Source organism: Salvelinus sp. IW2-2015, unplaced genomic scaffold, assembly GCF_002910315.2.
Source record: "Salvelinus sp. IW2-2015 unplaced genomic scaffold, ASM291031v2 Un_scaffold16442, whole genome shotgun sequence".
Lineage (NCBI taxonomy): Eukaryota > Metazoa > Chordata > Actinopteri > Salmoniformes > Salmonidae > Salvelinus > Salvelinus sp. IW2-2015.
In genome coordinates, this window is record NW_019957588.1 from 3,179 (window position 1) to 18,393 (window position 15,215).

Consider the following 15,215-nt stretch of genomic DNA (forward strand, 5'->3'; position numbering starts at 1 on the left):
TGCTAGCTGAATATCCATGTCATCATTCAGCCATGATTCCGTGAAACATAAGATGTTACAGTTTTTGATGTCATAGCTTTTACCTGGATTCACCTGTTCAGTCTATGTCATGGAAAGAGCAGGTGTCCTTAATGTTTTGTACACTCAGTGTATTTAGTATATGTTTCCCTCACGGGAATTAAACCTTCAACCCTGGTGTTGCCAGCACCATAACCTGTTCTAACCCACTGGAACCATCTCAGCATTGGAACCACAGTGATTGTAATGCTATATACTCCTTCGAAGTGGTTTAGTGAATGTCTGTGTTATGGTCGGTTCTTACCGAGCAGTTATGGTTAATGTTCCTTACTGAATGGTCTTCTGTGTCTCATGCTCAGGCCTAACCGAGGAGCCGAGCAGTAAGTCCGACAGCAGCACTGTCAAACAGAGGAAGACGAGCAAGAAGACCACTGAGGAAGAGCCAAAGGCACGAGCACTGACCTCCACTTGCAGTGACAGGTGAGTGACCCATATCTTCGTCAGCAACTCATTACCCTAGATAGTAGCAGTAATTAGAATGTTAAGTCGTATACAGTGGCAAGAAAACGTATGTGAACCCTTTGGATTACCTGGATTTCTACGTAAATTGGTCATAACATGTGATCTGATCTTCATCTAAGTCACAACAATAGACAAAGTGTGCTTTAACTAATAACACACACATTCTTGTATTTCCTGTCTATGTTGAATACGTAATTTAAACATTCACAGTGTAGGTTGGGAAAAGTATGCGAACCCCTAGGCTAATGATTTCTCCAAAAGCTAATTGGAGTCAGGAGTCGGCTAACCTGGAGTCCAATCAATGAGATGAGATTGGAGATGTTGGTTATAGCTGCACTGCCCTATAAAAAAAACTCACAAAATGTGAGTTCGCTATTCACAAGAAGCATTTCCTGATGTGGCCCATGTCTCGATTTAAGAATTGTTGACTTGCATAAACCTGGAAAAGGTTACAAAAATATGTCTAAAAGCCAGTCCACAGTAAGACAAATTTTGTCTATAAAAAAAAAAAATATTCAGTGTATATATTTTTTAAAGGCATATTTGCTAACGTGAAAAAAGCGCTCATAACTAGAAGTTTCTAATTCATGTGAACGGAAGATTTGCGTACAAATTCATGTCTCATGCGGTTATTGCAAGTGATATGAGGGTAAAATGTTATGAAGTAATGATTCAATCTGATGGGCATGCTCTGTGTCCAATCAGGATGGGCTCGAAGTCGGCCGACACGGACTCAGACGTCCAACGGCACTGCTCGTTCAGCTCGGATGCGGAGCAAGAGAAAGCAGTGCTCCCAGAGGAGAGCCCGCCATTGGCCAGCCCCTTCAATCTCGCCACATCCTTCGATGATGATGTCCTGGACCTAAAGTGATGACAATCCCATCATGCACTTCTCCTCCTCATCCCCCTCTCTTTTCTCCTCCTTCGGTCATTTTGTTTTGGTTGGGTTTTTTGTTGGTTGATTTCTCGTTTTTGTTTTGTTATCTCCTTTGTCTGGGTCTTCATCCTCAGACATGGTGGGTAGGAGGAGTAATAGTGTAAAGTGTGTGTGTGTGTGCGCGTGTTTCATAAGCAGTCGGTCCCCGCAGTCAGTATGTGTGTCTGTGTGTTGCACCGCAGCRAGTAACCCAAAGAAAACGAGGTCATTTGAGGTGGTGTGGTTTGTTCAGAGTACAGATGTCATTATACGGCGAAGGGTTTCTTCTATAAACGAAAACTGAATGTAAATCTACGCACCGAGGCACGACAAAAAATCGTTTCGAAACTGCACCCTCGCGAAGTGGCTACGGCTTACCTTTTATTGTATAATCTGTGATTATTTCCAATTACACTTTCAAATGTAGTATAATATATGCATATTTATGTGTACATCTATTTATACATTAAGATGCATACACATTGACAGACATGAATACCTTTATAGATATATTATAGTAGACATTTTATTCACATATTTAGTAAATGTACAATGTTTTATGCTCTCCATGTCTGTCAGTCTTGTTCTATTTCCTTCCCAACTCTGTGTGCAGGTATACAGGACTGGACTAGAGGCAGAGTTTCCCACAAGTGCCATTTCCCCCACATCCTCCACTAAACTACAACTCCCATCAGCCACCAGTCACCTCTCTAATTGTCTGGTGTCTGACAGTAGCAGTCATCATCATGTATCCCTCTGTAGATAACATCCCACAGTGAGCTAGGTTTAATAAGCATATAGTCAAACACACCTCTAGGGCCTCTAAAAGCACCTACTGTCCTGTCTCTGGCTATCACCTGAGAATCCATGGGTCTACGTCCTCACAGAATGTACAGTCTCCTATACACAGATCGCAATCTTCCCAGACAGTTAGTTTACTGTGGCCCAACACAGTTTAGTCAGGGGCCATATGGCCTGTTAGCGCATCGCCTTTACAGTGGGCCTTTAAAGTCTGTCCACTGTTGGGCCGCTCGTGGCATCGGCTGCCAACAGGACGCCCTCAGCTTATGTGCTTTATAGTGGTATGCAGATTCTTAGCCGCCAGTGGTTCACTTGTTAGTTGGGTTGGAGAATTGATCAAGTGGCCAACTACTTCCATTTAGGAGTGATGTAATGAGGTAACGTAGTCAGCCATAGGGTACATCCCAAATAGCACCCTATTCCCTATTTAGTGCACTGATTTTAACCAAGACCCGTAGAGCTCTGAGTAAAAGTACAGTGCACTATATAGGGAAGAGGCCGCCATCTGGGATGCAGGCAGTGGATGAGAGGCCAGACAGATGGTAGGTACTGTAGCCTACCTCAAGAGTCCTTATAGGAGCTATTTGGTAGAAGGAATTATCTMTCTCCAGCTGTTCACTAGGAGCAAGGCATAACTCACCAAGTGCAATGGAACATTACATAAAACACAAGAGTTATGACGCATGTAGAGCGAGTCGGCTGAAACAGCACAGAGGAAGCCATAACACTTAACCTCCTCTGGTACCAGAGATATAGTAACCAAGCCCAATGATTAGGGTGATATCAGCCTATCAGTACACAGGTCAGCGGTCAGACATCAATCAACCAATCAAATGTATTTATAAAGCCCTTTTTACTTCAGCAGATGTCATAAAGTGCTATACAGAAACCCAGCCTAAAACCCCAAACAGCAAGCAATGCAGATGTAGAAGCACGGTGGCTAGGAAAAACTCCCTAGAAAGGCAGGAATCTATGAAGAAGCCTAGAGAGGAACTCTGAGGGGTGGCCAGTCCTCTTCTGGCTGTGCCGGGTGGAGATTATAAGAGTACATGGCAATTTAAGGCCAGATTGTTTTTCAAGATGTTCAAACGTTCATAGATGACCAGCAGGATCAAATAATAAGCAGTGGTTGTAGAGGGTGCAACAGGTCAGCGCCTCAGGAGTAAATGTCAGTTGGCTTTTCATAGCCGAGCATTCAGAGGTCGAAACTGTAGGTGCAGTAGAGAGAGAGAGAGAGTCGAAAACAGCAGGTCCGGGACAAGGTAGCACGTCGAAGATCTCCACCGCAGGAGCCCGAGGGGGTGCAAAACCGGACAGGAAGATCACGTCTGTGACTCGACCCACTCAAGTGACTCAACCCACTCAAGTGACTCATTACTAGAGAACCATGGGAAATGTGCACTATATGTAGCGTACTTGAGTCAGTCTCACGGTCTCGTGATGAGGTAGCCCTGCCTGCGACTTCAAAATCAATGTCACTCTCGGGCCTAGAGGGTATATCCTATTGGGGTGACGGGCTAAAGGTTTGGACGTTGGTTTCTCCCGTGGAAGACCAGGTTCAGATCCCACCCTGACATACAGGAGGGTATTGTCTTGGCAGTGTCATCCTGAGCAGTGTCAGGGATGAGACATTGGCTAAAGTACCGTTTTGGCTACGTTGTTATTACTACTTTACAGGTCAAGGTGATATTGCTCAGAAGTACACGTGTTAGGGAAAGTTATTGGCTGAAGCATGTGTATCCGTTGGGCTACGTGAGTGCCCTCTGGGTGGTCGGCTTGCGACATGGCACCCCTCTTCTGATCTTGCATGAGCCCCCCCCCGTCGCCTTTTTATCTCTCTCCCTCTCTCATTCTCTTCTGTTACTCTCTGTAATTGCCTGTCTCAATGTGGCCTCCTTCGACACTATTACGTAAAACTGGAGGGATGAAAAAAGGGAATAAATAGGGGTACTATTATTGCAATGGAATTGTACTTATTTATGATGCTGGTTCTTACCATGAGTGTGGGTGAATGGGGGTGGGATGTCTGGCGGTTTGAAGGTCTATAATACAGCTTCTATCACTTTGATCGTTCTCCCTGTTTCTCTCCCCTTTGTTTCCCTTGGCCCTGTTACGTTCACACCGCCCGACTCCTTGATGTTTTCACAGTGGTTTTTGTATCTAAATCAATATTTACTGTTTAGGCTGTTGCTCAACCTCTCTGTGATATGAAAACGGAAGGAGAAAAAAAAGAAATAAAACACCAAGTGTCTTAAAAATAATGTATCGCCATCGTTTTTAATGCCAAGTACTACTTGTAAATGTGTGCGTTTCAAATGTGGCCTCAAATGAAACTGAACTATTATTATTTGAACAAGTGCTGTAGACCACTGCTGTGAAAGTAGTACATTCTGCTCATTGATATGTAATAAATATTTATGAAATTTGAAAACATTTTGTTTGTAGTCTTCCTAATAATGGAATTGTTATTTTTGGCGCTGTGATATAAAAAATAGCTGGAAACCTGATATGTACCCGCCTCTGTAAGGATCTACCTGCTTCAACATCGTAGCCGTCGTACATCGTAGTCAACATCGTAGTCAAATGGCCAAATTTCCCCTTTCATTTTTCAGAATTAATATAAACTTGCAGAGAATCTGGTGTTTCCATGTCAAATGGTTTTGTTATATTTCAGTCTTCTGTGATTTATATAAAGTGTAATATTGGGATGAAACTCATCAACTGACATGGTACAGGTGTCTTATTTAAAAAATAAATTAAAAAACGTAACCATTTGTGAGGTGTATATATTTTTTCAAAGTAGATTTGTTTATGACTACAAAGAAACATTATGTGTGACCCTGATTTAGCCCACCGTTGTAAAATGTTACCTTACACTTTGTCCTCTGCCGTAATCCTTTAAAACTTCTGAATTATTATCAAACAATGTCATACTCATATACCAACCTAAAAAGCTGTCTGGCTCTTTTCTCTTGGCCCAGTTGTGGCCCAGATTTGAATGATTCATACACTTCAGCCAAAAGCAATTTAAAAAAACATGCCTCTTGTTTAATAGTGTTCCTGTCATTTATCATTGGCAAATCTCATAATTGGGAGAGAGCATTAAAGAGAATGGAACCTTGAGATTTGAGAAAGTTAACTTAATGTGAGCTGAGCTCCACTGTAATTAATTGTGTATTCATGATTTATGCTCCAGTTTCTTTTGCCTCGTGGGGAAGGTTTCTGTGAATAGAAGGATATCATGTACGTGTTTTGTCCACTTTGTGGCGTTGTAGCATTCACAGCAGGGCCAGTATTCATGAAGTATCTCGGAGTAGAAGTGGTGATCCGGGATCAGTAAACCCTTCAGAAAACAATGAATGGATACATCTCCTCTCGCATCGTCCAGTTTATGGAGGGAGACAGAAGAGGAGTGGTGAAAGGAAGGATGTTTGGTGTGTGGGAAGATGAATGATGACGAAAAGGGCCTCGCTGCTCAAACAAAACTGTATCGCTTCAGTTTTATTCTCACTCACTAATCTCAATCTGTCACGTCAGTCTTTTTTTCCAACCCCTGTTCCCAGGTAAATTGCCTGGAGACCCACCCTCACCTCCCAATTCTGGCCACCAGTGGTTTGGATCGTGACATTTAATTGTGCCCCCACTGACGAGATCCCCACAGGGTTTGAGGATCCACCTCTCTCGTATGAAGTACTTTACATGTCATTCATACGTCTGTTTTCTCAACTAAATTCGATTTGATTTGTTGTGTTGATGTTAGCCTACACTCATGTATTTCGGTCTACAACTGCTTTGTGGGTATATTCAATTAAATAAACAAGTTAATGACACATGTTCCACAAAAAGAGCAACGTTTTCATATTTCAATCTTAAATATCGCTAGGTTGGTTTTTCACAGGGTGGTCGTTTCATGAAAGAATGAATGAACGGTCCCGTGTGGCTCAGTTGGTAGAGCATGTCGCTTGCAACGCCAGGGTTGTGGGTTCATTCCCCACGGGGGGACCAGGATGAATATGTATGAACTTTCCAATTTGTAAGTCGCTCTGGATAAGAGCGTCAGCTAAATGACTTAAATGTAATTATAAATAGCTTTTTGCTCTTTGTAAGTTCAACATTATTCAATTGTCTGTTGTGTCCTGCATTATATTAAATCACATGTGTACTACTGTAGTACTGAGCAATGCCTATGCCAGAGATAGGAAAAAATAATTATAATAGAACTAATAGCGTAATTTAGTGTAAGACGAGCTCAAAATAAAACGGTGTATCAATTGAATTGATTTGCACATGAATTAAGGGTTAATAGCTGCATAGGAACTCACTTTGTGATCTGAAAGGGAAGTTAATGTGCAATTTACACATTTTCTTTCATATTTCAAATCAATCAAATCCATTTTTATTTGTCACATGCTTCGTAACCAACAGGTGTACACTAACAGTGATACTTACTTACGGGCCCTTCCCAACAATGCAGAGAGAAAAATATAGAAAACAATTATAATATGAGGAATAAATACACAATGAGTAACGATTGGCTATATACACGCGGTACCAGTACCAAGTCGATGTGCACTTCAAATCGTAGAAAGGTCGATTTTTAACATGTTCGTCAAAAGTAGATTGAGGTAATGTATTTATCTTATTAGCTAAACAAAACTCGTTTTTACCAGTGAAATTGTCACGGAAATCAGCTTTGTTTAAAAAGCAGAGATGAAAATAACAATTTTTGCTGTAATGATCTCCAAAATTCTCAGCGGTAGTTCATCACACCGTTGATATAGCAACAGATGCTAATCGAATCCCATTGTGATGCAAGGATGGACACATTTTGGCAAGTGCACAATATTTTTGAATGATAGGCCATTTACTCATCATCATCTACATCCTCCCCCTTGGTCAGATCCTTTGCCACTTCAACCTCGACTTCCAGATCAGCACCAAATCCCGCCTCGACCCACATAGAATCCTGCCTCTATGAAATGAAACCCTGGATGCAACACAACTTCCTCATGCTAAACAGTGACAAAACCCAAACTCTTCCTCATAGGCACCAAAACCACTCAGCAAAGTTGCCAATCTTACTCTCAGCGTTGATGTCACCATTGTCTCTCCTACCCCCCCCCCCCACACACACTCCAACCTTGGCGTCATCCTGGACTCCACCCTCTCCTTCGAACACCACATCCGACAGACTGTCCGATCCTCGTTCTTCCACCTCCGCAAAGTCAGAAAGTGCCAAAGTCAAGTCCTCCCTCTCCCGTCCTGCCGCTGAAACCCTCATCCATGCGTTCATCACCTCCCGTCTTGACCACTGCAACTCACTGCTATCCGGCATCAATCCAAGCTCCCTCCTTAAGCTCCAAATGGCTCAGAACTCTGCAGCCTAACTATTCACCCACACTAAGTCCTGGCAGTACGTCATCCCTGTCCTCTGTGAATGCACTGTCTCCCAACGCATTAAATACAAGACCTACAAAGCCCTTCACCACCTGCCCCCCCTTACCTCTCCAACCTTCTCCCCTACAAACCCACACTCTGACTCCATTCCACCACAGCAGGCCACCTTGCTGTTCCCAAGTCCGAGCTTTAGCGACAAGGCCTTCTACAAGGTTGCTCCAAGGCTCCACCATCACCATCTTTCAGTCCCTCCTAAAGACCCACCTCTTCACCATAGCCTACCCCTAAGACCCCCCCCACACACACACACTCTCCAACACTGTGCCACGTGGATGATGGGGCAGTAGGTAGCCTAGCGGTTAAGAGCGTTTGGCATGTAACTGAAAGGTTGCTGGTTCGAATCTCAAAGCTGATTAGGTGAAAAATCTGTACAGTCGTGGCCAAAGGTTTTGAGTATGACACATATGAATTTTCACAAAGTCTGCTGCCTCAGTTTGTATGATGACAATTTGCATATACTCCAGAATGTTATGAAGAGTGATCAGATGAATTGCAATTAATTGCAAAGTCCTTCTTTGCCATGCAAATGAACTGAATCCCCCAAAAACATTTCCACTGCATTTCAGCCCTGCCACAAAAGGACCAGCTGATATCATGATTCTCTCGTTAACACAGGTGTGAGTGTTGACGAGGACAAGGCTGGAGATCACTCTGTCATGCTGATTGAGTTCGAATAACAGACTGGAAGCTTCAAAAGGAGGGTGGTACTTGGAATCATTGTTCTTCCTCTGTCATCCATGGTTACCTGCAAGGAAACACGTGCCATCATCATTGCTTTGCACAAAAAGGGCTTCACAGGCAAGGATATTGCTGCCAGTAAGATTGCACCTAAATCAACCATTTATCGGATCATCAAGAACTTCAAGGAGAGCGGTTCAATTGTTGTGAAGAAGGCTTCAGGACGCCCAAGAAAGTCCAGCAAGCGCCAGGACCGTCTCCGAAAGTTGATTCAGCTGTGGGATTGCGGCACCACTAGTACAGAGCTTGCTCAGGAATGGCAGCAGGCAGCTGTGAGTGCATCTGCACGCACAGTGATGCGAAGACTTTTGGAGGATGGCCTGGTGTCAAGAAGTGCAGCAAAGAAGCCACTTCTCTCCAGGATAAACATCAGGGACAGACTGATATTCTGCAAAAGGTACAGGAATTGGACTGCTGAGGACTGGGGTAAAGTCATTTTCTCTGATGAATCCCCTTTCCGATTGTTTGGGGCATCCAGGAAAAAAGTTTGTCCAGAGAAGACAAGGTGAGCGCTACCATCACTCCTGTGTCATGACAATAGTAAAGCATCCTGAGACCATTCATGTGTGGGGTTGCTTCTCAGACAAGGGAGTGGGCTCTCTCACAATTTTGCCTAAGAACACAGCCATGAATAAAGAATGGTACCAACACATCCTCCGAGAGCAACTTCTCCCAACCATCCAGGAACAGTTTGGTGACGAACAATGCCTTTTCCWGCATGATGGAGCACCTTGCCATAAGGCAAAAGTGATAAATAAGTGGCTTGGTGAACAAAACATCGATATTTTGGGTCCATGGCCAGGAATCTCCGCAGACCTTAATCCCATTGAGAACTTGGTCAATCCTCAAGAGGCGGGTGGACAAACACAAACCCACAAATTCTGACAAACTCCAAGCATTGATTATGCAAGAATGGGCTGCCATCAGTCAGGATGTTGCCCAGAAGTTAATTCACAGCATGCCAGTACGGATTGCAGAGGTCTTGAAAAAGAAGGGTCAACACTGCAAATATTGACTCGTTGCATCAGCTTCATGTAATTGTCAATAAAAGCCTTTGACACTTATGAAATGCTTGTAATTATACTTCAGTATTCCATAGTGACATCTGACAAAAATATCTAAAGACACTGAAGCAGCAAACTTTGTGGAAATTAATATTTGTGTCATTCTCAAAACTTTTGGCCATGACTGTACATGTTCCCTTGAGTCGCTCTGGATAAAAGTGCCTGCTAAATGACTCAAATGTTTAAAAAAATTGCCACTACAGGATACTCATCTTAATCTAATGTCAAAGGTAATGCATCGCTGTACGAATATTGTCGTTATAGAAAAGCCATTACATGGAGATGAGCCCTGGGCAGGGGAGTGGGGCTCCCTGGCCCTGTGAGCTGCTCTATGCAGCAGTCCCTTACCATAAAGAAAAACTGCTCAAAATATGTTTCAAACTCATGGCCCATTAAAGGTGTCTCCCTGTCATGCCGAACGAGCCGCATGTTGGATAGTGCCGAAAACATAATTTTCGGCCATGTCCATGCAAAACTGCTCTTTTTCATGGACATGGACGATAATCATGCGTTCGGCACTCTACACCAAGCCGCTCGTTCAGCATGACGGGGAGACACCTTTAATGGGCCATGAGTTTGAAGCAGTTTTTCATGGACATTGCCGAAAATCATATTTTTGGCCTTATCCACCACGCCTCTCGTTCGGCATGATGGGAGTCACCGTTTCTGGATGATGAATTTGAAACATATTTTTTAGCAGTTTTTCATGGACATGGACGGACGATAATCATGTATTCGGCCCTCAACCTCGCCGCTCGTTCGACTTAACTGGAGATCTCGTTTCGGGGTCAGGAATTTGAAACATATTTTTGAGCAGTTTGTCATGGACATGGCCGAAAAACATGTGTTTGGCCCTCTCCAACATATTGCTCGTTGTGCATGACTGGAGACACCTTTATCGTCACGAGTTTGAAGCAGTTTTGTCATGGACATGGCCGAAAACATTCGGCCCTCTCCACCAAGCTAATTGTTCTGAATGACGGGAGACACCGTTTCGGGGTCACAAATTCCAAACATGATTTTTATGGACATCGCCGAATATCACGTTTTCAGCCCTCTCTATACCACACCGCTCGTTCGTCATGACTGTAGACACCTTTTATGGGTCGGTGACGGTGACGGGAAAAACAGTTTCTTGGTCACGAATTTTAAACATATTTAAATATCTCCAATTTTGGAGAGCAGAGTGGTCAGTCCTTACAGTAAAGGGCAGRCCACCCAGGTAGTACTTGAAGTGTTTGACGGAGGCCACAACAGCCAAGAGCTCCCGCCGGGTGACACAGTAGCGGCGCTCATGTTTGTCAAATGTTTTGCTGAAGTACGCCACCACTCTCTCCCCCTCTGGCCCCACCTGGGCCAGCACCCCTCCCATGCCCACATTGCTTGCGTCTGTGTCCAGGATAAAGGGCAAGGTGAGGGCGAGCACGGGGGCCTCGATCAGTGCACGTTTGAGGGTGTTGAAGGCCTCCTCACACTCCACTGTCCAAGTGAAAGCCTTGTCCTTCGGCAGCAGGCGGTTCAGGGGAGCAGCGACGCTTGAGAAGCYCCSTACAAACCTCCTGTAGTACGAGGCCAGGCCCAGGAAGCTCTTCAGCTGACGCTGGTCGGTGGGGGTGGGCCAGTCTCTGACAGCCCCCACCTTGTCCTCCATSGTGCTGATCCCCTCCTTCCCCACTCGGTGGCCCAAGAAGGACACCTCTCTCCTCATGAAGTGGCACTTMTCGGGGTGGAGCTTCAGACCTGCGGCAGCCACCCTCTCCAGCACACGCCGTAGCGCCCCCAGGGCTGACTGGAAGGAGCTGCCATGGGCCAGGATGTCATCGAGGTATACCAGACACTGCTGTCGGGGGATGCCATCCAGCACCCTGTCCATCAAACGCTCAAAAGTAGCTGGAGCGTTGCACAGACCGAAGCACAGGACCTTGAACTGCCAGTGTCCTCTGTTAGTGGAGAATGCCGTTTTGGCTCTGGCCTCTGGGGAGAGGGGCACCTGCCAGTAGCCACTGCGGAGGTCTAGTGAGGAGAACCAGGAGGACCCCCTAACCAGGTCCAGCGACTCATCGATACGTGGTATGGGGTATGAGTCCTTCCTGGTTACCTCATTCAGCCGCCTGTAGTCCGCACAGAAACCTCAGCTTGCCCCCTTCTTCGGAACCATGACGACTGGCGCCGCCCAGGGGCTGTCTGAGGGCTCGATGAAGTCCGCCCGCTGCATCTCCAACACAGCCTTGTCTGCCGCCTCCTGGCGTGCCAGCGGAATACGGCGGGGACGCATCTTGATGGGTCGAATATCACCTGTTTCGATCTCATGCTGCACCAGATGAGTCTGACCCACCTCTTCCTCACTCAGCGCAAAGCTGTCTCTGAATTCAAACAGCAACTGCCACAACCGTTCCTGCTGCTCGGGGTCAAGACCAACACAGTTCCTCCCCCATATCTCTCTCACTGCAGACAGTGTCCTCTCCTCTCCCATCTGGGGTAGCTGGGCTGGGGGGGTGCGGCCCGGGCTCTCAGAGGGCTTTGTCGTGGAGGTAGCTGGGGAATGTCACCACACAGATGTGGGGGAGGGGGGCAGCCATGAGTTCCTGCTGCTTTAACTGTTGGAGTAAAGGGTTTTGTTGGGTTGAGTGAATGTGACATTAGGGGGGGGCATGGTGACTGCCGGCCCTCCCTGGAAGCTCAGTGTGCCCCCATTTAGGTCTAACTGGCAGCCTGTGCTCCTAAGTAAGTCCAACCCCAGTATACAAGGGTCCTGCACAGCCGCCACCCACACAGGATGACGCACAGACCTGCCCCCTACGGTCAGAGTCATTATTCCCTTCCCTTTCATGGGTGCCAGCTCACCTGTGACTGTGTGGAGCTGCACAGTTGTGGGCTAACACCGAGTCCAACCTGGCACAATATCTGACCTCACCAGGGTTACTGTGGACCCAGTGTCCACCAGGGCAGAGCAGGGCACCGCCTCCACAGTGACAGGGACATGACAAAAGTCCCCAACACAGGTCCGGCCCACCACAACAACAGGCTCCATCCKCTTGCCCTCGTCTGCTTCTGGGGGAAGTGGAGCCTTGCTTCCCCGTCTGTGCCGGTGGGCTCCTCCTGAAGGAGATGGTGGTTGGGATAGAAAGCCAGGTGTCCGCACTACCCGGTCTATGCGGACCCCGAGCCGTTTCCCTGAGCTCTAGGGGACATGGGGCAATCTCGGCGCAGATGGCCTGGCTGGCCACAACAACAGCAGACCCTGGGACCAGTGCGTGTGTTTCGTGCCGCCTGTAGCGACACAGCACGAATGAGTTCTGTCATTTCAGCCACCCATGCAGGCTTTTCCGGCTCCGGGCTGCTCTGCCCCCCAGCTCGCACAGAGGGTCTGTCTCCCTGTACCCCCACCAAAGCCCCAGCTGAAGCCCCAGCCCACACCAGCTCCCTCTCCAAAGCCATCTCCAAGGCTATCTGCAATGACTCAGGATGAGCCAGCTGGGTCTGTATGCGCATCTCCGTAGGAGAGAGCGCCTGTATGAACTGGTCCCGTGCTAGCTCGCTCTGCACGGAGGGGGGCATGTGAGCATATGCCCGCCGAGAGAGGCTCTCAATGTCATTAGCTAGCGCCCGTAGAGGCTCTCCAGGCTGCCTGCGTCTATTACTCAGTTCGGAGTGCAGTAGCCCGGGCTGTACACACTGTCCATAGCGCCTCCTCAGTGCTCCCACTAAATCACGTCTGTCCTCGGGGCTAATCAATATCAAACAGGCCAGAGGCATAAAGCCAACTGCAAGTGCCCTATCTTCATTCGACCACCCCCTAAAATRAGCTAACAGTTCAAACTGAGCATGAAAAGCTTCCCAATCCGRAATACTTYGGGGTCTTAACAGATAAAACTGGATGCCGCCATGTTTGTTTACATCCTGAGCCCCAGATTCCTCGTCCCACCGCGTCTACGTCACCCCTTCGGTCTGCCCACCAGAATCCGCGCGAATCACAGTCGACGAAGAACTCATGCCCGCTTCAGCCGCCATCACTCTAACGTCCCCCCTCAAGCGGCCTCTGGGCTCCGACGCCCTGGCGATCTCCTCAGCCAGATCCTCTGACGTCCATGCACACGCACCTCCTTGGCCATAATTGTCCCCTTCCTCCACCTTCACTTTCGGATTTCCTCGAAGCATTTTCAACCTCCGTTCTCACCTACGGTAGCTAGCCACAGAAGTCAGCTAGCTAGCTGGCTAACTTTTATCAACGTTTTTACTTCTGACATCAATGTAATGACCTGACTAGATCATAAAGGAACAATTGTGCAGACAGAGGGTTGAGTTTACGAATTGACGGTTTATTATCCCAGTAGTGTCACGCCCTGGATATAGAGAGGCTTTTTATTCTCTATTTTGGTTAGGCCAGGGTGTGACTAGGGTGGGCAGTCTATGTTCTTTTTTCTATGTTGTTGGTTTTCTATGTGTTTGGCCTGGTGTGGTTCCCAATCAGAGGCAGCTGTCTATCGTTGTCTCTGATTGATAGCCATACTTAGGTAGCCTGTTTTCCCATTTTGAGTTGTGGGTGATTCATTTCTGTTTAGTGTGTGTTGCACCTGACGGAGCTGTTTCGGTTGTCACTTTGTTGTTTTTTAGTGTTCAGTTTCTATTAAACATGACGAACACTTACCACGCTACGTTTTGGTCTTCACCTTCTTCCGACGACAGCCGTTACAAGTAGCCCACGCCAAATAAACGAAAGATACCCCACAAGCCAACTGTGACCTTCTCTTGTGAAACCCAGACGTAAGAGAGAGAACAATGGCTAAACCTGGTCTTAACTTCCAACGCTCCATCCTCCTGCCCAACCCCCCTCCACGCCACTCCACCAACCACCAGGATGCCCGGCATCAGAACATTCCAGGCATCCCCGTGATTGGCAGATAGCAGGTTGATTGGCATGTCGGACCCCGCGAACACTGGTAGGTACAACACAACCCACTAATAGCCTACCACATAACACACCGCTGTCTGTGTGGGTCGCTACAATACATTGCCTTATTTAAAWWAAAAAAATTGCTATCATGCTATAATCGGCATAGTTTCTCAGACCAAATCTTCATTCTGATCATACTCCAGTAAAATACACGCAACAGGGAATGCAAAAAGAAATGGCTTCTGCAAAGCACATATACATTGTCCAATCAACATCCACACATTGATTTCATTCTTCGGGTCTTTATTCAAACACAAACACACTTGGAATAAAATGCTCTTTCAGTGTCTTGTTGCAGGTTGTGCAATGTTCAAAAGTGTGTGAGAGATTAGCATTAATGTGTGTGGGGTCAAGTTTGGACGGTTGTACATATGCAAATAGCCGAGATTGTATATTTCAGGACCATGGACAGCAGCGATATCTGTCATCCAGCCCCACATGACAGTAGACAGCGGTCATCTCATGTGAAGTTGGCACTGGGGAACTTCCATGTAATGAGAAACGAGGCCTAGGAGGCAAAAAGACTGAAGGAGAAGACTCCCACAGGAACTCTATGCTAAACTGTTCTGCCATATTAATTTCAAATGTTACATCTTTCTATTTGTAAATAATAAGGAATACATCTGCAAATAATTGAAACTGACTATTCAAACTACACTGTACAGCTTTAGTGTGTCTGTGCATCATAGGTACAACTGTAAGCAATTCCGTTCTCAAATTTTTATTTATTTTATTTTTATTTTAC

General features: G+C 46.3%; 1 protein-coding gene across 1 annotated transcript; it reads left to right on the plus strand.

The window, feature by feature from the left end:
* Positions 1 to 314: 314 nt before the first annotated feature.
* Positions 315 to 1,602, plus strand: LOC112080699 (GTPase-activating Rap/Ran-GAP domain-like protein 3). Its single transcript, XM_024146540.2, has 2 exons — positions 315 to 498; positions 1,246 to 1,602. The coding sequence occupies exons 1-2, from the start codon at positions 353 to 355 to the stop codon at positions 1,409 to 1,411; spliced, it is 312 nt and encodes a 103-aa protein (XP_024002308.1). The 5' UTR covers positions 315 to 352; the 3' UTR covers positions 1,412 to 1,602.
* The last annotated feature ends 13,613 nt before the right edge of the window (positions 1,603 to 15,215 follow it).